The following is a 27,569-nucleotide window of genomic DNA, read 5'->3' on the forward strand; positions in this document are numbered from 1 at the left end:
AGGAATTATTATTTTGGTTTTTCCATTATAGTAAATTGCACAGAGGGGCTGACAAAGCAGCACTCTCTGGTGAGGAGGTGGGAAGGGGAAAGGGTATAATACTGTGCTCGAGGAGGTGGGGGTTGCTCTGCTAGCACGGCTGCTGGTTTCTTTGGCTGATTTCTACCTTATTAGCTGGGCCTGTTTATCTCCCAAGTGAATTTCATTTGAAGAGCAGCAATCTCCCAAGAAGATGGAATGCAATTGGCTTTTTAAAAAGTAAGAGAAAAAGATTGCATCATGTTTTGTGTTTTCAGAATTTGATAATTTGAATGCCAGACAGGTTCTACTATGCCTGTCATTCCTATCAAAAGCTGGGTATATGGAAACACTGAAGTGGAAGGGACTGGATGGAAAGCAGCCCTTTTAAGAAGCTGGGGGTTTTTAAGTACAGAAGCTAAGAGTGGATTGTAACAAAGGCTCTGTTATGCTGTTGCACATCAGAGCCAAAAAAACCCTAAGGGGCAGATCTCTAGTACCATGTCTAGTAGATAATACATGCAATTCTGGTTGCCAGTAATGAGTTGTGTGGCTAATCTGTCATGCACAGCACTGCACAGCTCCCCTTCCCCCAAGGGGCTGAGCTCACTGCACTTTGCTTCCTCCCAGGGAGCTGAACACCCTTAGAGCCTCTCATTTAGTGGGACAGGAAAACTGTGTTCCTTCTGCTTGCCCAGCCAGAAAACAGAAAGAAAAATCATCTTTAACAAAAACTCCAGCCACATCAGACAGGTCTGTTAGACCCCAGCACGGTTAATATTGGGGGGGAGGGGGGGGCTGTTACTTATCTACAGTGATATGCCATGAATTAAAAAGAGGCATTAGAAATGGTCCTAATGGAGCACAGAAAAGCCTGTCCCTTGTTTTATTTTCTCACTGATTTAACGATCCAAATGTTTTCAATTTACAACTCAAAAGCTTATTTACAAAATTTTGCCAGCATGACAGAGTCCTCTTGAAATATGAAAACTCAAGTCATGCTCCAGCCCTGAAACCATCACACACACACATTCTGTCACGCATCAGCTTTTGCTGTAATTGGAGCAGGGTCTAGGCTGCCGGGCTGTAGCTGCACTAGATCTGTGAGGCTAATGTGATTACCTGTTTGTTCAAAAAAAAAGCAAAAAAGCATCTTTGCCCAAATACCCACATAGCAAAAGAGTAGAATAAAGCTTTTAAAAATATCTGGTTTATCTCAGTCTTCAGAAGTCTGAATTTCCCAGGGTATTCCTCAGGTGAATTTTATTGGAAGTGTGTGTCTGTGAAGGTGAATTATTAAATCAGCTGTTAATATTTATATTAATATATGTATTAAAACTGTTATAATAACAGTGATATTTTCATTAAATGATAGGGCTTCAGTAATGGAGACTTCAAGGAAAAAAAATGTAAATACTAGGAGTTTTGGCATTAAAATCCCTAGACTTAGTTATTTTCCTACAAATTCACAGTGACTTGGCCTGAGTGTTCATGGCCTGAGTCAGGTATAGGCTGTTCTGCATGTAGGATTGGCCTGGCAACAAGCCTGCCATGCTCCTCGCTGCATATCCAGCCTTTTTTTCATTCAGTCCCAGCAGCTGGAGCCTGGCTCTCCAACGCAAGGCTGGGAAGTGCCGTCAGGATCAATTTCCCAGCTGCTGCCTAAGACGGGAGCAGATTTTCCCAAGCCCGTAGCATAATAAGGGGTTTCGATTGTTTTTGTGCCAGTGTTGCAATACTCAGAGATTGGACTCCCACTAGACTGGGTGTTGTACATATTTTAAAAGAACAATCCATGCCTCTAGCAATATACATTTTTTCTGTGTGGATGGATGGATGCAGCAAACAACAAGGAGAGGAAAAAGTGGTAGTGAGCTCAAAAACATCAGATGGTGGAGGAGGAGGGGGACAGAGTTGTACAAGGGCTTCTCAGGTGGAGAGGACTCTCTAGAATGCAGGAGAATCAAATTGTTTTGAATAGAGGGAAGGTGAACAGTGGACCAGATGCTGTCAAAGAATGGGATAGACACCAAAGGAACACAAACTCCAAGGCACTGGTCTCAGGCTTGACTGAAAATAGCATCTTCTTCTTACAAGAGCAGATGAGAAGAGTATCAGTAAAAATATGCCAATTAGTAAGATTGTCAGGAAGGACGAGGCAGGGTGTTGGGTGAGTGATGTATTTCGTTTCTTTCCCTCACACTGACATGTTTTGAAAGCTGTTTTAAAACAAACCCTGAGTGTTTTCAACAACGGAGGGGACCCTCTATTCTTTTTTTGGAAGGGAAAATAGAAGAACAGGGTGGAATGTCTGATGTGTATTGACAATGGCTCACAGGGAAGAGGCATCCAAGACCCAAAAGACTGGCCATGCCAGAAATATTTTTATCAATGGGTTATTTGAATATTTACATTTTCAAGGAGGAATCTTCTGTTTGCTCTGCACACACCAGGGACTTCCTGGCCAGCCTAAACAGTAAAGGTTTCTAATGTAAATAATTGCTCTGCTGCCTTCTGTCATGCATGGGGATTAGAGGTGGGAAGTCCCTCAAAGAAGAGGAGGGAAGAAGGTGCCTTGAAGAAGAAGAGACAAGCCTCAAAACTGACAATGGAAGTGAGCATGTGAACTTTTTGCTGCTGTCATCCTCCCTGTTACTAAACATTAGTCTTACGTATACCTGTGTACATCCTAGGGTGGGATGCTAGGATTTTAGCATTTTATGTCAGTTCTTTAGTTTTAGTAAACTGTGTATGAGCTGAGGAGTGAGGGGAAGGCTGACTCAGAGCATTTGTCTCTGGCATTATGCAGCAGGTACCTGGTTCCCACCTGGCAGTAGTTGATAGCTTGTGTAGTGATGGGTCTGTCTGTGGAAACCAGCTGTGGTTCAAAAACAGCCACTTTAACGTCAGCCTTCTGGTTCACTTAGGTACGGCTTTGTGACTCTGGTGTCTGTCTTATGATCGTTGTTGCAGGGCTGGTAACATTGTAAAAGTTCCGATTCAGAGATTGTGCCTATAGGGTGTCCAATGAAATAACATGGACATGGACAGTTCTCACTGTAAATAAGGAGCTTATTTTAGCAGGAGCTGGGACCTCTGCACTCGTAGGCTTGCAGATCTAGACCCATCAGCAGTGCTCTGGAACCTTCCTGGAAAATCTGCATGGGGCCACTGTTCAAGAGGCTTTAGAGGAATGAGAGATCTTAGTGACTTCAGCTAATTTGGTAAATAGCTTATGAATGTCATAAAACAAGCTGAGGGCTGAAAGATCACATTGAAGTTCCCATCTCTGACATAACTTTAAAATAATCATGAGCAAAATAATGACGCATTATTGAAAAGGAAAATAAACCCAAAGAAATCCAACCTGAAATTTCTGGGGCAAACTCTTCTTGGAGTGTGAGTGCAGAAGATGATGATGCTCATTTATCTGTATACACAAAAAGCAGAAATGGGTTTATATCTGCAAAAGCCCTCATGACAGAGGGTCTGCATGACCTTTCTCCAGCTCTAACCCCTCTGTGTCCCTGCGGGACAGGGCAGTGAGGACCTCTCCAAGCGGTGGCCAGCCTTGAGCTCCCCGCTGCAGCCTGATGGGCGCGGGCTCGGCCCTTCACTCACAGCTTTGCGGCGTGACCTTGGCCGCCCGCTCGGGGAGGGTATTTCGGACATTTCTGCAGTGATGGGGGGCCCTGGGGTAATCCCGCCTTTCCTCTCCCCTGGGGCGTCTCAGCAGAGAGCGGGGGTCTAGGGGTAGCCGCCCGACACCTCCGGGCGGGGCAGCCGCGTCCCCGGCACACGGGGGCGGTGGCTCCCGGTCCCGTCCCGTCCCGTCCCGTCCCGTCCCGTCCCGACGGAGCCCCCCGGGGGGCGGAGCCGCCGGCCTGGCGCGGCCCCTCCCGCCGCCGCAGTGGCCGCGCAGCGAGCAGGGAGCGGAGCCGGGCTGGGCTGCCGGAGAGGGGAGCCGCCGCCGCGGGGCGGAGCCGGCACCGGGGCATCCTCCCTTCCCTCCCTCCCTGCCGCCCGCCCGGCATCGCCGCGGCGGGCAGCGCGGCGGAGGGTGCTGCCAGCGCCGGCGGGAGCGGCGCCGCGGGGTGCGCGAAGATGCTGTCCTACAGCGTGCTGGACGCCAACGTGGTGGACGTGGAGAAGCGGAGAAACCCCTCGAAGCACTACGTGAGTGCCGGTGGGGCCTGGCCGAGCCCCTGCCCTGCGGGGAGCGGCCACACGTGTGCGGGTGGGACGGGACGGGGCTGGGCGCGGAGCGGTGTCCGCGGAGTCGTGTCCCCGTTGCCGTCCCTCGCCTGACTTTGGGCGAGACACCGGCCCCAGGTGAGGCGGCCGCAGAGCTCCGGGGGCAGAGAGGACCCGCTCGGCCTCTTGCTCTGGAGGTGCGATGCTTGTTCCTCACCCCCGTTCATCACGTTTGGCTCTTGGCTCGTCTTAGTGGTATGATTTTGAAGTTTTCTTCTTTATCCTCTGAAGGTAGATATTCCCTTTTTCATGACAAGACCCAGTGCAGGATGGGGCAGGTCTCCCGGGGCGTCCCCGTCCTGGCCGGGATGCCCGGTGTGGAGCGGAGCAAGGCTCGGGTGCCGGCGGGTCAGGGAGCTGGCGATGCTGAGCGCTCCGTCGCTTCTTCTCAACCACAAGTTACATTCAAACTTCTTTTCAGGGGACAGCCGGTCTGCATGGTTATCAAGGCAGACTTGGCGCTTGGATCTCTTTCACCTTCCTCTTTTCACACCTTACTGCCAATAGCACAGCAGTAGAGGAGAGTTTTTAACAAGCTTCCCGGACTCCTGTAGTGCAGCGTTATCATGTGAAGGTGTCTTTGCCTGAAGGAGTTTGCAGCGTAGCTAGTCGAGTCGATGCCCACACATACACAGAAGGTATCTCCTCTCCCTCTGTCTGTTTCTGGGTTTTAGTTGTACCAAATCCTTTAACTCTTCCTCAAGATACAATATAGGTTTTAAAACACAGAAAGTCGGATTTTGCGTATAGAGAAGGTACATCTTGCAGCTTTGGTAAGGAAAAGCCTGAGGGGCTGTTATGTCTGGTGTGAAATTGCTCCGATTATACTGTGTTTCCTGTCATTGCTTGTCTGCCAGATTTCTTTAGAGTTGGTCAGCAACTGAATGGATTGAAAGATAAGGACAAAGATTGGATTTAAACCTTTGCATTAGTATTTTATGTTACTGATCTTTTTCGTGTAAGGCTTAAACCACAACCTCGTTCAAAGCTAGAGGGCACTATGTTGCTGGGAGATGCAGACTTGTAAAGCTGAAGCTCTCATCTACCATGGAATTAAGCGTCTTGTGCCTAATTCTTAGGAGGAAGTTTTAGGTCTTATGTCCTCTCAGGTTGCAGCTGGACCTGTGCGTTCACTCTATTATGCACTTACCGCTTCCAGGTGGGAAAGGCTTTAACTTTTGCAAACTGCTGCTGTGAATTGTGGCTAACACAGCTGTAGGCTGTTATCTCATGTGAAAGGTGGTGGCGGAGAAGTATGTCTGCCAAGCACCAAGATAAACAAAAGAACTGGTAACAATACACACCTGATTAACAGGGTCAATTTCTTGTTTGTTGGAAAACAGCCAGAAAATAAGGTTTTTAAATCCTGTATTTACTGGATTGGAAAGAAAATATTTCCTGTGGTTACCTGTAGAAACACATCTTTTTCCTTGTTGATCACTGTCATTGCATTTCAATAACAGTAACCTAAACTATTGCAAGAAGCTCTCTTTAATGCTTCTAGTGGCAAATCTATTTCTTTCCCTTCACTCTTCTCACTGTACACCTTTTCTAATATTGTCTTCTGTACAGCAATTCCACACCTCCATGTGTCCAGTTCCTGGCCAAAAAAATCGCAAACAAAGTGATTTGTTGGATGACTAGTGGTGTGTCTGCCTTTTGTGCCACTTAGTCTCTGACTGTACAGTGTTCAGCACAATAGGGTCTTGGTTTACAACAAGTGTTGGAGTAATTCAGTTAAAAATAATAGTCTTCCATGCCATTATGAAGCTTTTTCTTCTAGATGAGTAAACTAGCCCACAGGTCCAGAAGTCTTGGACTGTTCTTCATTTCCTTAGTTGCAGTTTGCTGCAGATGCATATGCTGCAGCTTTTCATCTGGCTTTGACTGGAGTAACTCACTGAGGGTGAACCCATGCTTTCAAGGAATTTAATTGCCTGTGTCTGGTCCATTGATCACTGTTACTTTGATTCTGTGCTCTTTTTAAACAGGAAACAACTATTTTCTTCTAAAATTAATATAAATATCAGTTGGGATTTAGCTCTGTCTATTGCCTGTGTATAGTTTGGAGAGTGCAAAACTTTGTGCTCTCTGCCCTATGTGGATCTAAAATATCAAAAGGCCTTTCTACCTCCAACATCCATAAACGGCTTCATGCTATGCTTCAGGTCATGTGACTCGTGCCTTGGCATCAGGTTAACAATGTGTTTCTTTAGTGGATGGTGACCTGGGGATTGCAGGTGTTTAACATGACTCTCCTTTTGGCTGTGATCTGTCAGGACTGTATGAGAGCCTGGAGAGATGAAGGCACGTCTTAGGCATTAGGAGCATGTGGAAAGGGCTAAATGTGAGCAGCACATAAGCTCCTTCATGGCCTGGCTTAGATGTCCAGAGTCATTGCCTGGAGCAGTGTCTTTCATGATACGGGCACAGCTTTTGTGACCTTGACTCAAGAAAAACAAGAGGACAGCTTTACATATCCTCTGCTATGATCCCCTGTGCATGAAACTTATGAAGGAATTAATAACTCACTGGAAGTTTTGTAGGGCTCATCTTGGGGGAAGAGATTAAAATCTTGGATGCAGTGCTAGTTGATAGGAGCCCAGCCAGCTCTCTACACTCTCCTGGGAAATCCCTACTAGGGAATGAGACAGCAATGTTTCCCTCTGCATCCCTGTCAGCAGCTGGGGAGCACACCACTACTTAGTTGGCTGGGGGCCCTGGGTGACAGCATGTGGAAGGATAAACAAAAGGTTGGGTCAATAACCACATGCTTCTTGAATGGTATATCCCCAATACAAGCTCCTACAGCTTTTGACTTTCCGAATTAATTTCTTATTCTTTCTCCATAATGATGTTCTTTTAAAAACTGATTTTGCACTTGATAATGCTTAAAAAATGTTAAATCTCATTGCTTTCCCCCTTCCCTTTTCTTTTAACAAGAACAATGTCAGGAAGGTCAAGTCTGGGTTTGTTGGAAAGACCCCTGATGCAACAGGGGTCACACGCTGGCTGAGCAGTCCTGTGGTGAAGCTGGGTGGATTAGGACAGTGCAGTTAATGGTTGAAGGTGCCAGTTAATCATTCTGAGGAGAAAAAGCTGGTAGCAAAATCCGAATCCCCTTTCCAGCCTCTGCTATGCTTTAAACAGTCTGAAAGTCTCTTTTCTCCATTGATGAGGTTTGACCTGTTTATGGGGTAGCTTCTCTGGCTTTTAGTCTGAAATTAGGATTGTCTGAATTAAACTTTAAATGGTTCCAAATCACAAGTGCATTCTGTATTTAAAAGAACCCGTAATTGATGCTTACCTCCTTTAACCATTCATTTTGGAGCTTAAAATATGACGTCTTCCCCTCCCCTCTCTCTGTTCCAGGTTATCTTTAGGTAGATAGTTTAGCTTTACCCAAATGTCTGACCCCTTTAGAAGCCCTGCAGGGAGCCTCTGCCTACCAGTTGGGCTTGACCTTCCTCTCAGGGAGGTGAGGTTGAGTTAGCACCTTCACCTGTGCACTGCTTTGCAGACCTGGGTGATGGGAAACATTCATTAGAAGTCAAATGAACAGGATCCCCCCCACCCCGACCACTTGCTTTTCTGCTGAGGACTGAGTAGTTACTGATGTGCATTATCTCACCAGACGTTTATATGGTTGAGGTAATTTCTAAGGTCTCTTATGTGAGTCTGTGTTATCCCAAGGGCAGGGATGGATACATCAGTACAGATTTCCTCTTCCAGCACTACTCTACTCCTGCTGCAGTTGGGCTTTTTGTGTTCTTAAGCTTTGTACAGCATGGAGCTAAAACGTTCTTGCTTTACAAGTGACTGCTCTGTCTCTTTCCAGTTAATCTGAGGTGCGCTGCTGATTTTAGTCATCTGAGATGCCTGCTTACTGTCCCAGTTCCTCCCCAGGGTAATTGATTTCTAATGCTGTCTCTGAATGTCTCTCTGCTGCATGGATATGGTTGCTAACCTCCTCAGGGCCCTGGCATTGCTGCGTTTTAAGGGACTGAGTTCTGCTGTGTTGAGTTTCAGCACTGCTCCCAGGAGAATGTGAGTGTGCATGTCACAAATGACCTGTTGTAAAATGTCAGTGTGCTTTGAAGAAAAAGCTTGTACTGCGAGGGTCAAGCCCTGCTCCATGTCTCTTGGTTGCTCCTGCTTATTGCTTAGACTCAAGAGCAACTTGAATGCAATCAGGCATCTTCATGACTTCATTTCTCTTTGTTGCAAGCTGCTGGTTATACAAAGGTGAGGAGAGTCTGAACATATCATGGGTTTAGTGGCAAGGATCTTCATTCCTGTGTTAGTCTGCCTGGGAGAAAGAATTGCTACCCTGGGAGAAGGAGCTTTACTCCCCCTGCTTGGGACATCAAATGGGTGTGGCCCTGCTTGCAGGTCTGAGTTGAGGAGCTCCACGTGCCACTTGTGCTAGGTGGGTTAGGAAAGCTCAGCCTGTCTTTGTTTCACTATTTTAATTAGCGAAGCTGGGGACTGTTAGTCAGGTCTCTTGCAGAGTGAACAACATACCTGGAGCTCCCATGGCGGGTGCCCTACAGGTAGAACCTGATAGGAATCAGAAGGCACTCCAGGCTGCTTCTGTGAGCAGCTGGGGAGCCCAGAAGAGTAAGGAGCACTTGCACCTCTGTGTTCCAGCAGAGCTGTGGGTTGGTAACACTCAGCCAAGAGGCAGTGATGTTTAAATTCAACAGTTTTCAAGGTAAATGACTGTCACCAGCCTAAGGAATAGATTAAAAAGTCAGTAGAGAGACCAGGTAGTTGTCCTGAGTTGTTGTGGTCAGAGCAGGATGAAGTAATACAGGAGCCTTTACATCCCAGCAGGCTGCCTTTGCTGCCTCTCCCGAGGCTGGAAGGGCAGCCAAATGAAAGCTCAGGGAAAAGCTTTTAGCAAGTCCATGAGCTGGGAGCAATGGGTCCAAAAGCCTCCAAGTTCCATTTTAAAAGCAATGAAGATGCTATTATTGACTTTCACTGAGACTTGGTTGCCAGGGAGATGTTTGCCTAAGAGACAGCACAAATGCTTTTGGCTGTTGCCAGCTGCAGGTGACCTCTGGCTTCACAAGAGCCCTGAGTGGGGTTAATGTGTGGGTTCAGGGGTCCACGAGTGCAACACTTGATGGCTGGTAAGCATTATGCATCTCACTGCTTTGAGTTAAAAGGGAGAGGAATGGAGACACCAAATCTTGGAGAGAGAAAGAGAGATAGAGAGAGGTGAACAGACATCCTAAGGAAGCAAGTGTTGGAATAGGAAATGGAGCCCAGACTTCCTGCATCCCAGAGCAGCCTGTCATTCATCTCACCCCCACACCCAGCCCTTAGAGAGATGGGCAGCTGAAAGGCGTTGCCTCCTTCCATCCCTGCAAAGTAGGGTATATGCTGGTACTCTCATTGGGAACACGAGGCAAGAAGTTAAGTGGATGACCCAAAGCCACCCATGAAGAGTGTGGCAGCATTTTATAGTATTTTCTTTAGCTTTCAAGGCAGTCTTGCAATTTATCTGATAAAAAGTACAGTCGGAAAAAAACTACTCTTGTATTCAGTCATTGTCTTCCTCAAAATCCATTTCCCATTTTATACGGATTAAACAGGAAGAGGGATTCAATGTGCCCCTACCTGAGGCAGGAGGTGACGTACAAGCTCTCTAATTTAGTCATTTGGGAGGAAACAGCTGGTCCCTTCTAATGTGAGATGATTTTCTTTTTTTTTGATCTTCCTTTTTCGTGCTGTATCCTCTTGATCTGTACCTGCTCACGCAAAGGGAACTGGTCCCCAGAAACCATGGAGAAGAGCAGGATCATTAGAGGGGCTGACAGCACCATGTGTTGTTTGACATTGTGAAGCCAAATGCTTTCATGTAGCAAGAACAGACACCTTCTCGCCTGGAGTGTGCTGTGTAAATATTGCATGAAGAAGGCAGGAAGCTGCACAGTAGCATACTGTTTGAAATTGGTGGTGTCTGCTGCTTAATCAGGTAGTGTCAAAGCCAAATGCAATCAAGTTAATGGAAAAAAAAACCCTAGTGACTTTTCTGGGCCTTGTTTCACACCTCTAGAGAGAGGCTTTACTGAGAAGTTTGTAACTATTAAGTTTTTTGATATAATGGGTCTCCCTTTGTCTTTCCTATAAAAGCAAAAATATAGTCTCCAGGATCTGTTTGTTATCCTCTTCTGGGCAGGGACATCATCACATTTGGTATAGGAGGGAAAGCAAAAGGAACCCAGGTGATTTTCTTCACCTTAAAGGATTTTAAAGTGGAACATATTCCAGGTTAAATAGTCATCCCACTTTAGTGCTCTCACTCTTTGCACCACTTTGAGGTGAGTGTATAATAATAATAATAATTTACCCCTTCAAACACTGAATAGATGTCAGTTATATGGTACTCTCATTGTCTATATTTATAAATATTTGAGAGGAGTGTGGAATGCGTATGATGCTTGGATGCTTTTGCACTGAAGCCTGCACACAGACCTGAAAGATGGTCTCTCTGGTGGTTTGTTGGCAGGTGATGAGACACAGGTACAGGCAGGTGGTGCAGTGAGACAATATCAACCAGCTGTGCAGGTGATAGTCTTGGTTTAATGGTAACCTGAGCTACTGTCTGCTGGGCATTGAGGTCTTATTTCAAAGAATGGACACAAAGAGTAATAGTGTAAAAACACTTCAAATTATCCTGGGTGAAGGTAGAGCGGAGAAATATTCTATGTGTTGTAGCACCTGTACAGGCTTGAATATGGTGATGGTGTTGATGCTCTTGTGCTTAGACTGACTTTTGTGGCAATTGTTAAGGTTCTCTTTTTTGTTGAGGTATTGATTTTGGCAAACCTACTCCTTATTCCAGTGTTTGGAAGAGCTCTCAGTAGTCAGCAGCGTAATTTTATAGGCTTGATGCAAACTTGTTTGCAAGGAAAATATCCCTATCTCTGTTCCTAGGGAGAAACATGCCAAACCTCTACTAACCATAGCTGTGTTTAAACAGGAGCTCCACAGTACCTTTCTGTCTGCTTTACAGAAGTCTTCCATAGCTTCCCCTGAAATACTGAAAGTGTGGTTCTCCACTGTCCAGGACATCCCTATATATGCAAACTTTAATGTATGAAGTTCATAAATCATCTAGAAAAGTTTGAACTAATGTCCAGTATGGTACACACAGGACCTTGTGTAGTGTGATAGGGAAGCTTGTGTGGCCTTCAGCTTCTCTGGATCTTGGTGTGCTCTGCTGCCAAGATAACAGGGTTTCCTCACCTTTTATAAAGTGTGAAGATGCCTGTGTTACCCCAGGGCTGACTTCTAGCATCGGTTCTGAAGGCTCCAAGTTTAGGTCATATTCCTCTATTGGCAGGTCTGCCCTGGGAGCAGAGGCTGCAGAATGGCAAGGTCATGTTGTTATCCGGAAATGGGAATCGGGCTGTTGCTTCCCTAAGAGTGCTCAGCAGACATGGTAATGAATGGGATGACATAAGAGTTGCATTCCCCTCTGAGGAAACACATCCAGGATGCCAGCCACGCTTCTCAACTCTGAGCCTGTTCCTCTAGGGCATTCTTTCCTGTCTTGGAGTCCAGGGTACTGTGGAAGTATTTGAAGTGAAGCCTATAGTATGGTCTTTCTGGAAGTAGCCCTTGGCAGTAGGCTCCTCTCTGATGTCTCTGTATTATCTGTCAGGAAAGCTCACTGTCAGAGGTGAAATCTGGCCAGGCATTCTTGTCCCCTCAGGGGCTTGATGCAACAGAGAGCATCTCAGTTACCATTTTCCTAACTCCGTAAAGATGAGGTTTTGAATTGCTCCCTCAGCATCCTGTGAGATTTTCCTACTATTTGTCTCAGGTTTTCTATTATTATTTATAAATTAATCCATGCATGTATATTTTGTGGGTAGAAGATTATTCCTGATTTTCCCCTCTCCAGCAGGCGAAAGCCTACAGCAGACCCCTGTGACCCCAAGCAAAATACTTTGAAAATCAGCCTTAAATGTTTTTCCATTCCCATGCCCTGTACATACTTTGTTGCTTGTGTCTCTGAGCTCAGTACATTTCCTTTGCTTGAAAATTCAATGTTCCCTTGCCTCATCTTGAGCAGCCTGAACTGAGGGATGGTTATTCCTGGGATGGATGCTATAAGGGCAGCTGAGCTCCCAGCCTGCAGCAGAATTGGGGCAGCTGGCACAGCCCCTGCTAGTGCGTAAGTGGGAGGCCTGCACTTTCCCAGGGCTGTCACTCCAGCAACTTTCACTGGCATTAAAATCACTTAGGATTTAAAAACAAACAAACAAGGATATGTGAAGTATTTTCAGGGAAGGAGGCCATGGAGAGCAGAGTAAGTGCGTCTCCCTTTCCCATCTCCCAGGCAGGAAGAAAGACTGGTGTTCAGCATTTTTCTAAGTGGGATTCAAACAGACTCTGGAGCAGTCTTCTGGGATGGGATAGAGAAAAGTCATGAGTAGGAAGGAAGGTCTGTGTGTGTGTTTTAGAAATATATTTGTATCAGGTGAAACTGTCTAGTCTGAAGCAGCACTTGTGGTAATATCCATTTTGTTAACTAAAGGGCTGCTTATTTTCTGTTCATAACAAGATACCAGAGCTGTTAGAGAAGAACAAAAAGTGGCTGGTTCCAGAGGAATATCCATGCTGCTTTTCTTTGTACCAAAGGGTTGCAATCCTGTGCTTTTTTACATTTTACAAGACATGAAGGTCCTTAATAAGTTCTTTTTTTCTTCCCAGGGATTTCAGATAAATTTTCCTCTAACCTTTCATCAAAAAGTGTTTTATAAAGACAACCCAGGATGTTTTACTCAAAAGGAATCTAGTGCAGTAGCCAGCCTCCAGAATACGCTCACTTGAGCCATATGGAAGAGTTTTTTGGCTGTTATTGCTCAAGAAAAGATTTTCTGTTTAATCTTTTGCCGCAGTCTGTGATTGTAGCAGTCTGTGTCAAAACTCTGGACTGTTTTGGAGAAGCAGCTTTCCACCTGTTTCTGAGCTGGGCAGCTATAGCTTACATTTAATCCTTTAATACACAAATCCCCAGTTTGTTAACAATAAATACAAATAGCTCCGTTTAAACTAAAAATACTTTAAGTGAATTTTCATGCGTAACAACACTTGGAGATTGCAGTAGTCATGACCTGTGCAGAAGAGTTCACCAGTCTGTCTTTAAACCTCTCTGTTCTCTTGCCACAAGGACTACTGGCTTTCTGAAGCCAGCACTGAAGGTGTTGGCCCAGTTGCTTGGCTGTGGTGGCACTGGGTTTTTTACCATCCTTTCAGCTGTGAGTAACCCTGCACATCTGTGTGCCCTGATTTTGGATAGAATGACCATTGGGATTGCTGTTTTACAGAATTCTTCTTCTTGTGTTGGAGGAGTGTGCAAGTGTTTCGTAGGAACTGGGGTTTTTGATGTGAAGGTTTGCGTGCACACATGGGCTTTGCTTCTGTTTTGGCTCCTGTATTGCTCTGCACTTGAGCAAGAAGAGGGTATGGTCAACGAAATGGGACAGAAAGCCATTGGAAAGGATCTCTTAGATCTCGTTGGAGCTGATGCCACAGTCCTGGCCAGATGCTACAAATAGTCTTTTATTTAATTTTTCTGCCCCCTTCTTCCAACAAGCTCTAATCCTTCCCTCGGCATGGGGTTATTTGCTATTGTCAGTTCTGGAGTTCTAGATGATCTGCCAAATACAGTAGGGTGGACTGGAGGGTGTCTTGTAGGCAATCACCAGGGCCTTCCACTGGGTTTTGAGAGTCTGGAAGGACTGAGTGTATAGTACTGATGTGCTTATTGCAGCCTTTAGTCCTGAGGAGAGGTGACCCAACACTTTGTCTGTGTGCCAAGGACTTTGTGGGGCTCTGCCCATCAAGTTATCCCACAGTGATACTGAGCCATCAGGGCTCTGATTCATCTGATTAGAAGAGTGAAACTGTTCTCTACCAGACACTGGCATTTGTGGGATTCCAGGTGTTCTTGTGTTGTGATCTTCTCTGTATGGAGCTAAAACTTGATAGTTGCATTGCAGAGAGGTGTTGGCTGGGTTATGATTAAGATTTTGACTCAGACCAGGGCAAGGGTGCAACTTGGCCACATGATTTGGTTCACAGGTGACTTGAAAACAACCTAAGGAGTCAAATGAAGAAATGATGCCCACTGTATTTGTAGAAAGAGATTTTAGTTGGTATTAGCAAACTGCTGACAGTCCAAACCTGATTGAATGTGTGTTTTATCTGACAGCATCCTATCCTCCCTGGTCCTTTATCAGTGTTCTGCATCTGGGTAACAGGAGCTGTAGCGCATCTGGGTCAAACTCCAATTGCCAAAAGGCCAACATGTTGTCTACTGCACATTGTGACAGAAAGGGTTAAACAGAAGGTGGAGGTGACTGATGGCTTGATCTAAGGCAGTGACACAGCAGTAAATGCTGAGATGACATGGGAACTCTCTTTAGCTGACGTCCTTGGTAGCCTCTCGGTGATATCAAACTCCTGGACCATTTCCAGTTGGTTTGGCCTTGCCCCAGTGACAATAGATGTTAATCTGTTGGCTTGTCAAAAAAACGTGTTAGTGGCTTTTTTATATATCCATTTCCAACCCTCAGATTTCCCTGCTAGTAAACACAGCATTATGTCATTGTTTTACCAGGAGCCAAGCACCAGAGCCAACTTTGCAGTGCTGTTGTCAGCAAATGTCCATTCACTTTGGGGATTTATCTGAGTTCCCAGGCTCTTTTTTTTCCCACTGTTGCCCGTGTTCTGGTCTCAGTGTCCATCAAGAGCATATGACACTTCATGGGAAATGTGTAGGGTCCAGCAGTTTCAGGTAACACTTTCCAATGTATTTGTATTAGATGGGGCTCCTGTACCTGACAAGAAAAGATGCCTTGGTTTGTAAACTTCATCTTCTTGTTACGTTAGCCAAGAGAAACTCTTGGACTCTACATGCAAAACAAGGTGAAGGATTTTGCAGCCCAGCCTTGCTTCTAATTGATAAAATAATAGCCAAATCATAGCCAAGGGCAATGTCCTGCCCATCCTAGATCCTGTTTGTTTCAAAACACAATAGCTTAGATCCTATTAAAAAGACTGGTTGTCAAATTGCTAATATTATAAATTAACTTCCATAGCTTTCAGAAACAACACTCACCACAGATGAAATAAAGCCATTTCTAGCATTCTTGTAACTCCTGTTCCTTGTTTTGCTTCTAGACTTATTTTCAGCTGTCTTTGCAAAGGATATGAAAGAAGAGATTTATAAAGTTGCCTCCAGTGGTTCTGAGCTAATCTGCTTAAAGCAAACAGACCTCCTATCCCTACCTCAACTTGGCTAGGAATAGTCAAATCCTTCTCATATCAAGACTTGTCTGAAATCATCTCCCACATAGGCTGAAGTAGTCTAGAAGCAGAGAAACGAGGAAAGAGAGTGATGCTCATTTGAATGCAGATCTTTAATTCTGATACAGACATGGACATGGCTCCACATGCTTTTTTTTTGGATCCCATCACATGTTTATGGGCTAGTGTTGCACATCTGGGCCTTGGCAGAGCACTGTCTGTTTCCCAGTCTTGGGTCAAGTGGCAGTTTATTTTGTCAGAGATACCATGTCTGGTATTACCATTAATATATATTTAGGCTTTGTACTTATCTAATGCCTTTCATCCAAGGATCTCCAACGCTCTCTACATCAGCACTTCTTTGCAAGGTAGACAGATCAGACAGGAGGAGAGCATTGTGTTTGTAGTGCTATGTCCGCTGCCAGAAGTACCTTCTCACAGCTGTCAGGAGACTAGTGGATAATTTGGACTGATGGAAAACAAATGTTCCTTTTATGACTGAAAGTATTGAGTGGAGCATGGAACTGTAGAACATGGACCTGGGACTGACCGAGGTCATTAATGCTGTCTAAGCAGATTGCATTCCCACATAGGAGCCTTCAGGTGGTTGTGTTGGCTTGATTGCAACCTTCAAACTTCTTTTGATGGTTGATGACATCCAGTGCAGACCTTTTTTTATCCACAAGCATCCTGTTCTCACACCAGTTTTGTCCTTTTGCATGTAGTTTCTTCACCCTCATTTTGCTTTGACCTCCTGTCCCTCTTCACTATTTTATAGAGAAGATTGTATTCCTTCTGAGCCTTCACTCTGCTGAGCTCCTCTGGCCATCTTTTGTAGAAAAATGCTACCCTCAAAAGTACAAAGCAAACAGGTTTCCTTGCCCCACACTTCTCACAGTCACTGCAGGCTGAATACAAGTGAGCTGTTAGCCCAGGCACTGACAACAGTTTGGTCTGGGTAACATCAAGCATGTGGTGAGTTAATTCGTACTGCTGGGTACAGCCTTGCTCATGTTGGCAGAGCCTAGATGCAGCTGCCAGGAGGAAGTTTGACCTCGATGGGGTGATTTTCTGGGTGCAGTCAGGTATGATTTGGAGTAGACTGCTCCTAGGTCTGTCCTGTCCCTGAGCTGTGTGCTGTGTCAGATTGGAGGAGGATGCCTGTAACTTGTGGCTCTTTCACAGTTACGTTTTCTTCCCTTCAGTGAAGGCTGGTTATGTTCCCACGTTAGCTTTAAATAAGGTAATTTTAAGCAGATGGTGTCTATTTAATGTTCTGATAGCACAGATAAACCAGTTTTCAGCGAGTTTTGGGAATGGAGCAGAAGAGATGAAGGGCATCCTTTTAGAGGGCAGCAGCTGGCCTGATGACATGCTTGGCAGGGTTGCTAGAGCACTTGGATGAAGCCCTCTCATTTGGACAACCTCTGCACATCCTGCTTGGGTGAGAGGAGAGGTGGCCTGTGGTTTCTGTCTGAGCTTCAACAACAGTAAATAATTCCAGACTGACGTTGTGGAAGTGTGCTGTTTTTGTGAAGGGAGGACAAGGCTGGAGCCAAACATAACAAGAGTTCCTCAGTGCTTGGGGAAGAGAGCCAGGGTCACATTTGGAGCTTGTAGTGTTGGCAGACACACAAGTGATATGCCACATCATACGTGTATCAGTGAAGATAACTGGGGTGATTATCAGCAAGCTTTTTTGTAGGCTGTTTGGGATGCTGATGACCCAAAACTGATGTTGGGATGTTCCAGACAAACACACTCTCTTTTCATCTTCCATATCTCCTATTTTTTAATATTTTTGGCATTTGTCTTTGGGGTAAGGAAGAGGCCTTATCAATCCCTGGGATTTCAATCCCCATGAGTCCAAGTTGTGAGGTTATAGATCTGCTGCCATTAAAATTAACATTGCTTGCAGTTGTCCCCTTTACAAAGCTGGGGGTTGACTCTGCTCCAAAGTACCAAGTGCCTTGACCAAAGCTGTCCTTGATCCTGCCTGTTTGGCCAGCTGTCCTCCTGGCTGATGTCTTGCCACCCTCCTTTGTGGGGGAATGTTCCCAGGACCTGATATGAAGATTGTTTAGTGTCCTCTCTGGCATGCCCAGTCCCTTTTTTTTTTTTTAATAAATCAGTCCTACAAGATACGTATGCGTGAACATAATGAGAATAAGAATGCTTTGGGATGGCTGCAGTTTATTCTATCAAAGTATCCTGAGATTCATTTGCCCTTCAGATGTTGAATTCTATCTTAGAGGCCGATTTCTTTGGGAGACCCAAGAGTCCCTTATGTGTTAAGGGGATTTGCACACTGAGATTTCTGACCTGTTTCAGAAGTGCTGGTAGAAGTAGCATAGGCAGTAGGTTTGCCTTTCCCAGACTTAAACTCACTATTTAGTGGATGAAAAATGTGCAGGCACCACTTATTAAAATGATACTTGGTATTTTTGCCCTTCTCCACAAGCATCAGTGAAACTACAGAAGCACTTTGGGGCCCTTGCTGTGGCAGTGTCAGCAATAGGTAGCATTGTGAGCAAACATGAGGGAAGCCCTTACAAGTCTTTGATGCAATTTGCTAAAGGTAAAACCAGGAGGTTACAAGCCATCTTTTTTGGATCAAGTAGGGCATTTGAGCAGGGATAGCAGTGATTGTTTGGTGGCAGGTCTTTCATAAAGTTTCTGTGTCAAAGGTTCATGTGAAGAGAGACTAAAAAATGGGTGGTGGGGATGAACCAGGCTGGCTTCTAGCGAGAGTGCAATGATGCTTTCTGCTTCCAGCTAACTGCTTCTCCTTGAGAAACCCTCATACACCACTGGTGAACCTGTGCAGCCCTGCAAGGGAAACAACAAGGATCTGTCCTAGTGGTTTATTCCTGTGAGATGGGAGACCTGGCACAACTTGCCTGTTGCTGCTGAGCAGATAAGTGATGAAGTAGGAAAAAGTGGCTCCAAGAGTGGATTTGGGATTTTGGGAGGCCTACCCTGAGGCTGTTTAGTTGGGAGGTGATGAGTACCTGTGTGTAGGAAACTGCACTGTTTCTGGGAGTTTTTGAGCTGCTTGTGCCAACATCACTTTGGCAAGTCTTGGCCAGTAGCAGGTGTGACACTGGTTTTCCACTGCTGCTCTAACTGCCCAAGTATGTTCTGGGGCAAGGACAAGGATTTTCCTTTGTAGTCTTTTAGGTTATTGCTGAACACATTAAGGAGCACATCATTTTAGCTGCTGGCCTGAGGGACTGGGCTCAGGACTTCTGACCAACCAGTCGGCAAACAAGAAAAGGTGTTTTCTGGGCAGTTTGTATAGTTGGGACCTTTGGAGTGTAGAATGAGCCATGTTGTATCAGCTGTGATTACAATCACCTGGGTCCAACAGAAAATGCCTGACTTCCTCTCCAGCCTCCCCAGAGATGTGTCTGTGACGGCACAGAAACAAAGTGTAAAGTGGTAAGATGGGCAGTGTTAATGTGCCCAAGATACCAGGCCTGTTTCCTGAGGTTGTTGCCTGGTTGTCAGATGGGGATTAGCAAGAGCAGTTGGGTTAGGGAGATTGCCAACAGCTGTCACTCATGTTGGATAAAGACAGACCAACATTGTGCAGTGCAACTTTGGCTATAAAATATTTACTAGACTTTTTGTTACCCTAATACTTAAATATTATTCAAAGGAGATTAAATTAAGACCACTTATTGAAAAACTGTGTCCACTGCAGTCTTTTCTCTGAGGTGATTCTTCAATAATTGGTTAGTTTTCTTGCACTGGGAGTGTGCAGCTGAGATAAAAACACAATTGACTCTCATCAGGTAACCCTGCTGCATCTGGATTCCTGCTTGTGTCTGTGGAGGTTTGCTGGGCAGAGGGATTGAGGTTCCTCATGCTTGAGCAGTGAACTGTAGTAGTGATTTTGACTCCACACATTCAACATTGATCTTACAAAGAGATGCTGTTGCCAGAATTGCAGGGACAGGATTTGGTCTCCCTTTGATCTCTTTGAATCACATGGGCCATTTACTGCAACTTAATAAGTAACAGTGCATGAGTAGTGGGGTGCTCACCCTGCCTGCAAACTCAGTCTCCTCAAATACATGGAAGAGTAAACTTGCTTTCTTTGCAGCTAAACTGAGTCAAAGGGTCTTGCAGTGCAGGTCAAGGTTTATGCAAAGATGCCATGAATTAACTAATGTGTGTAATAAGGTAAATCATAGCACTTTAGCAATGTGTGTGATCAATGTTGCATGGTTTAGTGAGCCCACTGAAGTGGCTTCAGGGATTGAGAGCTTTTGGTTGCATCTCCTCAGTGTGGTTTGGTGTTTGTTCAACATGAAATGATTCATCTGATGAATTAAGGGTGAATCAAAGGTCTCTTTTGCAATTCCTGCTGCTTCACTGTTTTTTTGCAGGGGGGAAAAACTTTTAATGTCTGTCCTGGCTTAATTGATCTTTGTAAAGAAACATGTTAATGATGATTCTGGACGTGGAGTGCTATGGATTTGCCAGCAAGAATATCTGTTATCAGAACTTCAGATGCCTCCCTCTCAAATTACAGCTTCTAATTTGATTTATTTGGAGTGTGTTTGTATTTCTGCAATCTGTGGTTTTATTATCCTGTGTTAGTGCTGTCCTCTTAGGCTGTAAGAGCTTTCCTTCATGCTGGCAGGAGGAGGAACAGGATAGAAAAACTAGTATCATTACTGTTGCTGAAAATAGGCTAACTTTCCAACACACCAAGTGTCTTTCTCTTCCAGTCTTATTTAGAGACACAGTAACATTCCAAAGATTGCCCTAAAACTCCTCCAGTGAAATATATTGTTAACTCACCAGAAATGTAATTTCCTAATAAATATGAATTTTCAAATGAGGACCATCTGCATGCTTAGCATTCCTGGAGTGGCACAAACTCATGATGATAAGAAATTACTTGGGCTGTCCTGTGCTGGGAGAGAGATGTTACATGTAGGGGCAAGAAACTGAAGTCACTGTAGCAGCTGTTCCACACGTTTTTGCAGAAGTCACTGGCTCGATTTCTCCTGGGCTCTCATCTGGCCCTGCAGCCGAGATGGCTCCTTCAGCACATCCCTATCCACGGCAGCTCAGCTGTCTGGGAACAGCACTGAGACAGAGAGTAGCCTCCTTACTGGCTCTGTGAATGTAGGGGGCTGTCCCAGCAACAAAATTCAGGCTATTTTTATTTTTGGAAACTGCCAGGATAGAGTTCTGACCCCTGCAGGGCTAAATTGGAGAATGAAGCTGTGACTAAGGCGGGGGGGTGTGTGTCTCTTCTGCTCCCTGCAAGGAATGGTGGAGGGCAGTGGCCTTGTCGTCCCACCATTCCTCTAAGGGCAGGATGAGTGTTGCTCAAACCCAGGCAGTACCTTCCCCTGCCTCCCACTGGCTTGGCTGGTATGTGTTAATGCTGGTCCCAGCCCTTCTCCACTCTTTGGACCTCACTGGAGAAAGGCCAAGTAGAGTATGGAAGGCCTCTGTCACTTTGGCAGGAATCTGGGCTGGGATTTGGGCTGTCCTCAGTCTTGGTCTGTCTCTGCAGCACCCTGACATGGGCTAGAAAGGTTTTCTTTGAAGATGAAAGTGTGCAAGCTGTGGAAGCTGCTCTGCAGCAAGACAAATACAAGGGAAAGGAATCAAAATTACTGTGGTAGAAATGGAACCAAATTTCTGCTGGGGAGCGATAGACAGCTGCAGTCTTAGCTAACTCTAAGCATGTCCAGACCTTGCTGGTTGCTAATAGAGCTCAGGTGGGTAAGTAAAGAAGTGCAGGAGAGAGGATCTTGATCTAAGCCACAAAGCCATGACAGCCCTGCCCCTCTGTAGGACACTAACACACACAGAAAGGGGCACTTGCATTGCACCACCAAAGCAATCACTGTAAATGTCTCTGCTGCAGTTGAGTGAGCTTTGTAGGCTGTTTCCTTTGTCCCTTTGTCCCACTCCTGCCTGACTTGGTTCAGGCATTCTCTAATCTAGGGTGCATTGTCCCATATATCCTGACTCCAACCACAGTGCAGCTGATACATTTTCACCCCTGAATTTTGTTTTTCTAGTTCAACCTCAATGAAGCCTGGATTTCTTGAGAGTGATGGTGTTTGGGAAGGTTTATGTCCCTGTTCTTTCCCATGTGGTGATGGTATGAATGACTTCAAATTGTTGCTGCCTATCTGGGAGCATGGTATAGCCCACTTTTGTAATACCCCATGCAGCTCCCACCAGAGGACCAGATGGGTTTGGGTCCTCAGAACCAGTCAGGCTCCTGCTGTGTAGGGTGACAGTGCTGCTGAGCCAGGGGCAGCTGCTGCCATAAGCAGCCCTGATTCTCTTTCCTGCACTCTCTTTGTCTTCCTATTTCTCTGAGACTGTGGCTAGCCAATTCAGGGAGCTCAAAAAGTCCAAAATTATTTCCTTTTTTGGAAGAGAAGCTCTTCTGTTGGTTGGTGGAAGCCAGGGGCCAGGGGCTGTGGTCAGGGATGCTATCCGGTGCTGGAGTACGGTGTCATCTCTTCCAGCTACTCCTGACCACAGGTCACATCCTCCCGCAGATCCAATCCCCAGCACCCTCCCTTCTCCCAAAACAGCAGGGATTAACTCAACCTCATTTCCTAGTAGGTTTTTCCTCATCTGTATTTTCAAGGGGCACCACACCTGGTGCTTCTGGCAGATGTGTGGTGGTGGTAACCGCTGGAGGGAAGGGGCAGCGCTGGTGATGTGAGCGGTGGCCAAGCTGCCTCCTACATCCACCCAGCTGCAGCTCAAAGCATGTCTGACCTCAGTGGGGCAGCGGTTGTGCCTCTGACTCGCCAGTCTCCGTGACACACACGATGTTCAAAGTGCCTTTGCATATAGGAAGTAGTTTAATCATAGTTTTGTTCACTGCTTCAGCAAATCTGACCAGAGTCTGCATTGTTAAGTGTAAATGTCACACACACAAGTATAATAACATCTGGTTTCAAGTGAAAAGAGTGAGGAAATGGGTGTTGTGGTTAAAACAAAGTCTGCATCCTGAAATCCCTCCTCCACAGCTAGGTTTTGTTTAGATAGATTCAATGTAACCTGTAATATCAAAACTCACATTGTATGTGGGAAATTAAGGCAAAAGCTGAATTATTGCCATAACCCTGAACCTTCTGCCCAGATCATAAACATTTTGTAGGCATTTTTCCTATCTCTGAACATCCTTTTAGCAAGTTCTTCTCCGTGATTCACTACCCTTTACTGTGGTGTGCAGCCCAATGGGGATATCTCTATTGACTTCAGATTCCAACTTACACAAGTAGGATAAATTGAATCACAGTCCCTCTTGAATGGGGCCCATGTATTAAGAAAAGACTTCTAACTGCAGGCAGCTGTAGAGAGCTGCTGTCCCAGTGCTCATGGCCAGCTGCCTCTCAAGGAATTTGGTACCATGTATGTGTAGCTGGGTCATCTTCCAGCTTTTCTTCTGACTAGAGCACTCTGCGAAGGAGCATACAAATATATTTTCTACAGATTTGTGACTCTCACAAAACTTCTCCCTGTTTTTGGCAGCTTTAAAGAAAGTGTGTGCTTGCTCCAGATTTTTGGCTGTCTCTGGTGTCGTGGGAAGTGGAGAGAGTTCTTGATTGTGTATGCTGTACAAGAGTGACTATTCTGTCACACTGTGCAAGGGATTAATGTCGTTTCCATATGGCCTAGAAATTTTAACTTTTAAATCTAAAATGAGAAACAAGTAAGCTTCCTTTTTATGCCTTTAGGACAAGAAAGTTTTGGGTGCTTGAATCTTTCTTATTAGAAACCATTTGATTTCACTTTAAAGGATGCTGGACATGTACACTGATTACATATTTATCATTTAGATAGAAGTCTTGCATTACCCTGCAGGCCTTTTAAGCTCAGCATTGGCTTGAAAACACAATATATGAAGCCCTATCAATGCAGCCTATCAGGATAACTAAATATTGTGCATGGAGCAAAAATATTTCTCTTCCATTATGAAAATAAGTGTTCTCTGCAGTGTTATGCTTCAAGCGTGTTGTTCAAAAGATGTGATCAAGACATCAAAGAGAGAAAAATGATTAAGATAGCAGGAACTAAACCAGCTGCCTTTCCTTTGGTAATTAACAGACCATCTCATGCATTGCCCTGCTGAAATTGCAAACTTTTTTCCCCCCTGAGAACTGTGTTCTGAAGTGGGAGTCATTTTACTGTTTTTAAAATGAGATGTTTAATTTTACAATCAGAATACAACTTAGCAAGAAGCAAGAGTCGGCTTCAGTACTGTGCTATAATCTGGCTCTTTAGTCATCAAAATAATTTAAAGGGTCAATACTATTTTCTCCTCTGTTTTATATGGGAGGATGTGACAAGCTGATCGGTGCCCTTGGTCCATCTGACATGACTGAGGTGTGCATGCAGGTTTGTCCCACTGGATGGTCTGTAGTGCCAAAAACATGTTAGTACATCTTACCTGTCAATCCCCCCATACTCCCTGGTTAGGAGTGCTGAAGGCAGTCAGAGGCTCTGACTGTGGTCAGATTCAGCATAGCTGCAATGCAAAGGTGTCTGATGGGAGCCACTTCTTTATAGCTTGGCATTTTCTCAGCTGCATCTGATACAAACTCCATAGCTGCGGTCCAAGAGGCAAGATAGGAAAGTAGGTGCAAGCCCTGTATGGACAATAGTTCAGTGCATCCAACAATTTGGAGGTCTCTGCCTTGGCCTATCTCTGGCGTGACCTGAAGTAGCTCTTCGGACTCGCATATCTCACTTCATGAATGTTGAGCATTAAAAGTCACCAAAGAAAATATGAAAAAAAAATCAATCTGCTTTCACTTCCTTTTTTAAACTTTTTTTTACCCCCCATTGTTTTTCTTACCAAAGAAAGTGTCTGACCTGGCTGTAGCTTTGTGTTTGTGTAGCTGGGACAGGCTTACTGTCTCACCTGGATGTTGGGATTTTCACTGCAGTATCTGCCCTGGCCCTTTGAGGCCAGCTTGGATCTGCCTTCTGACTCTGAGTGGCAGAGCTGCCTGTCCTCATGCTGTGTCATTAAGGTACAGTCCTCCTCTCTCTGAGATTCACAAGCTGGTCCATGGAAGCAAAATTCTGTGGTCAAAGCCTGCAGTTGGGCAGGCAACCCAAAATAGCTTGGCTTTTTTTTCCTTCGGAGTTTGTTCTGCTATGGACACATGAAAGTGTCTCAAAACTAATCTCTTTGGTGTCTTAAAGTCCCCCTTTCAGTCAGGAGCAGTGTCATCTCCTCCAGGCAGTAAGGAGAACAACCTGAGGATAAGGCTGCATGGAAGGGCTCATCTCTTTTGTCTCACAGGGACTTGAGTGTCCAGAGGCACGGCTTCCTTGCCTCACACAGCTGTGGGACTGTTGGTAAATTGCTTGTCATCTGATTTTTTTTTAATATTTGTTTCTCCACTATCTTTTTAAAATCCAAATTACCTTAAGGAAGGCCATGGTGGCCACTCGTGTTTTTTCCTTGATCAAAGCTATTGTCTTTTCCTTGTATTTGAGGGATAAGGTTGGTGGTGTTCTATCTCTGCCAAATGCTTTCAGCTCAGCAAAGGAAAGGTGCCTTCAGAGGGTCATAAAAGTGATGTGTGCAGTCACAAGGAGAGACAGTTCTTGCAAATTTAGGTTTGATCCCTGCTCAGCTCTCCTTGACTAGGAATGGAACAGCAGTGACACCAGGTTTCTGGAGCCACATGTTACAGCAACCTTGGGATTTACTAGATATGAAGTATATTTAAAGTATGTTCTGGGGTAAGGCTACACCTCCTTTTTTGCAGTGTGGTTAGATCTGTGTTCTTCCTGCTGATATCAGTTGAATTTCAGATAAGAGAGAGGGTAAAAAAAAGTCTTGGTGTTCTTTTCTTTTTTTTTTCCTAGTTGCTCCATCAGACAAGTTGTAGATGTAAACAAGGAAACCACTGCACATGCTGTTTGTGACACGTTGATTTATTCCTGGGGAAAAAACTTCCATTTTGCATTTTCTTCCCCAAAATTGCTTTCTGCTTTTGTGCAAAGGCAACATAACCCCATCATCTCTTACAGACACTTTGTATCAGAAGTGGCTTAATATTGTATGACGTACTGCGAGTCTAGCCCAGGCCAAGCCTCACGGGTCAGTGTCAGGAAAGAGAGAAGACAACACCGTTATCTCTTTAAAAATCTGATGAAAGGGGTATGTAGATCAAAAGAGAAATTCGAGTGGGAGATGAGACTGCTTGGGGGAGCTAGAAATTCTGCCTCTTTAATTAGAATCACAGCTTGCCCTGGGCAGAGTGTATAAGTGATGTTTGGTGCCATCTCGCTGTGTTTTTGGGGCTGAGTCACAGCGCCAAATCCACCCAGCTTTGATGATGGAAAGAGGTGCGTGGGAGTAGAGCATGCTCAGCACTTTACAGGATGAGAGCTTTTTGTCAGCTTGTGTGAAGTAAGGTCAGAGCTTCGGGACAGAAGTGATGGGCGGTAAACATCTTGCACAAGGGAGGTCAGGCTTTTGTCTTTCTGTTCACAGTCATTCCCTCCCTCAGTGCTTTTCTGCAGCCGTAATTTTGTCATTGTGTGCAAATTGGTCACAGTGACATGTGTTTATCAAAAACCTTCATTGTGCATTCTGTAGTCCACAAATTGTACTTAACTCCTGTTTTGAGAGAGCTTCTGTCTGCAACTGAAGTGACTGTGACTAAAAATGTGCAATTTTAACTTCTGTTTTAGTGAAATAACACGAAGTTGAATTGTCATTGCAGTTAATGCTCAATAAAAAAAGGATGTTTTTCCTGCTGACAGGTGAAAAAAGGCTTTTATTTGAATCTGCATCCTCGAATAAAATGCTGTGTCTTGTGCAGAAATTAAAAGCGCTGTTGAAAAATGCTGAATGCCACAAATAAGTAATTTTATTTAGTAAAAAAAAAAAAAAAAGAAAGGAAATCGCTCCCAGTTTTGATCAACCTTGTCCTAGAAAAGGAGAAATTATGTGTAACATAAAAGACAGTGGTCAGAATAATGAAACCATCCAGTGTTTAAAGCAAACAACCTGAGCTGTAAGCTTCTTTCTGATCTATTCCATTAAAGTTCACCCTTGGAGATGATTGATAGGGAAGCCTCCTGTCTCTTGGATAAAACAGAAATTTAGCTAGAATTAGGGTCTCTGTTGGATGCTCTGGCTCTGTGGCCATGCAGAAGGGTACTGCAATGTGGGGAGGTTGGTACCATGTCTTGCTGGATCTGTTCAGCTCCTGCCAGACAGCCGGGGACCTGCCACCACCTCAGTGCCCCCATCCTCTGCAGGCTCACGTGCCTGTCATTGCTGCCTCCTGCCTTATCAGGACAGAGGTGAGGGAGGCACAGAGTGCTGCTACAGAGTGAGAAGGTGTCTCTGATGGTTTTGAATTCCAGGCATTTCAACTGGGAGCTGCTGCAAACCCTTTGTTTTCTGAGCTGCAGCAGTGGCAGCAAGTAGCATCCTGGCTGTATATTTTGCTTTTGAGAAACCAGCCACAGTCTAAGCAGGGCTTGCAAGTGGCTCACTCAGTAGCAGCTGCTGGCAGTCATGGAGACAGTTTCTATGGGTTGGGATCTCCTGCTCTGAGATGAATGCCCTTTCCCAGCACAGAGTTTCTGATGTAGCATGAAAGGATTGCTTGGTCTCTCTTAATCTCCGATGCAGTGCCTTCTGTTAAATCCCTCAGCACGAGCTGGCCAATTACTTATTCTGAATAAATTTAAAGTAGCTATATTAAGTCTTCTTGTTAAGAACTTGAGGTCTACTAAAAAGGGACCCCTGCTCTTCTGTTGCTTGCAGGCTTAAACCTGTGATGCTGTCATACCCTGGGTAGTGCCTAATGCAGGGATATTTGGATATGCACTGTTGCTGTGGGGGACAGTCCTGGCAGGGGCAGCACCTGCATTAGAGGACCAAAATAGTGATGAGGGAAGGGCTTGGACAGTGTGCTCTGCTGGGTGAT

At 45.1% G+C, this 27,569-nt stretch overlaps 1 protein-coding gene across 3 annotated transcripts in view; it reads left to right on the plus strand.

Annotated features, from left to right (window-relative positions):
• The first annotated feature begins 4,078 nt into the window (after positions 1-4,078).
• The window catches only part of SH3PXD2A (SH3 and PX domains 2A), a 245,191-nt gene continuing 221,700 nt past the window's right edge, over positions 4,079-27,569 (plus strand). For all 3 annotated transcript variants that reach the window (XM_071563708.1, XM_071563710.1, XM_071563709.1), the window contains exon 1: positions 4,079-4,194. In XM_071563708.1, the coding sequence (XP_071419809.1) occupies positions 4,123-4,194 (72 nt within the window). In that variant the 5' untranslated portion in view covers positions 4,079-4,122. The remainder of the gene's footprint in view (positions 4,195-27,569) is intronic.

This window comes from Pithys albifrons, chromosome 9 (assembly GCF_047495875.1).
Source record: "Pithys albifrons albifrons isolate INPA30051 chromosome 9, PitAlb_v1, whole genome shotgun sequence".
Taxonomy (NCBI): domain Eukaryota; kingdom Metazoa; phylum Chordata; class Aves; order Passeriformes; family Thamnophilidae; genus Pithys; species Pithys albifrons.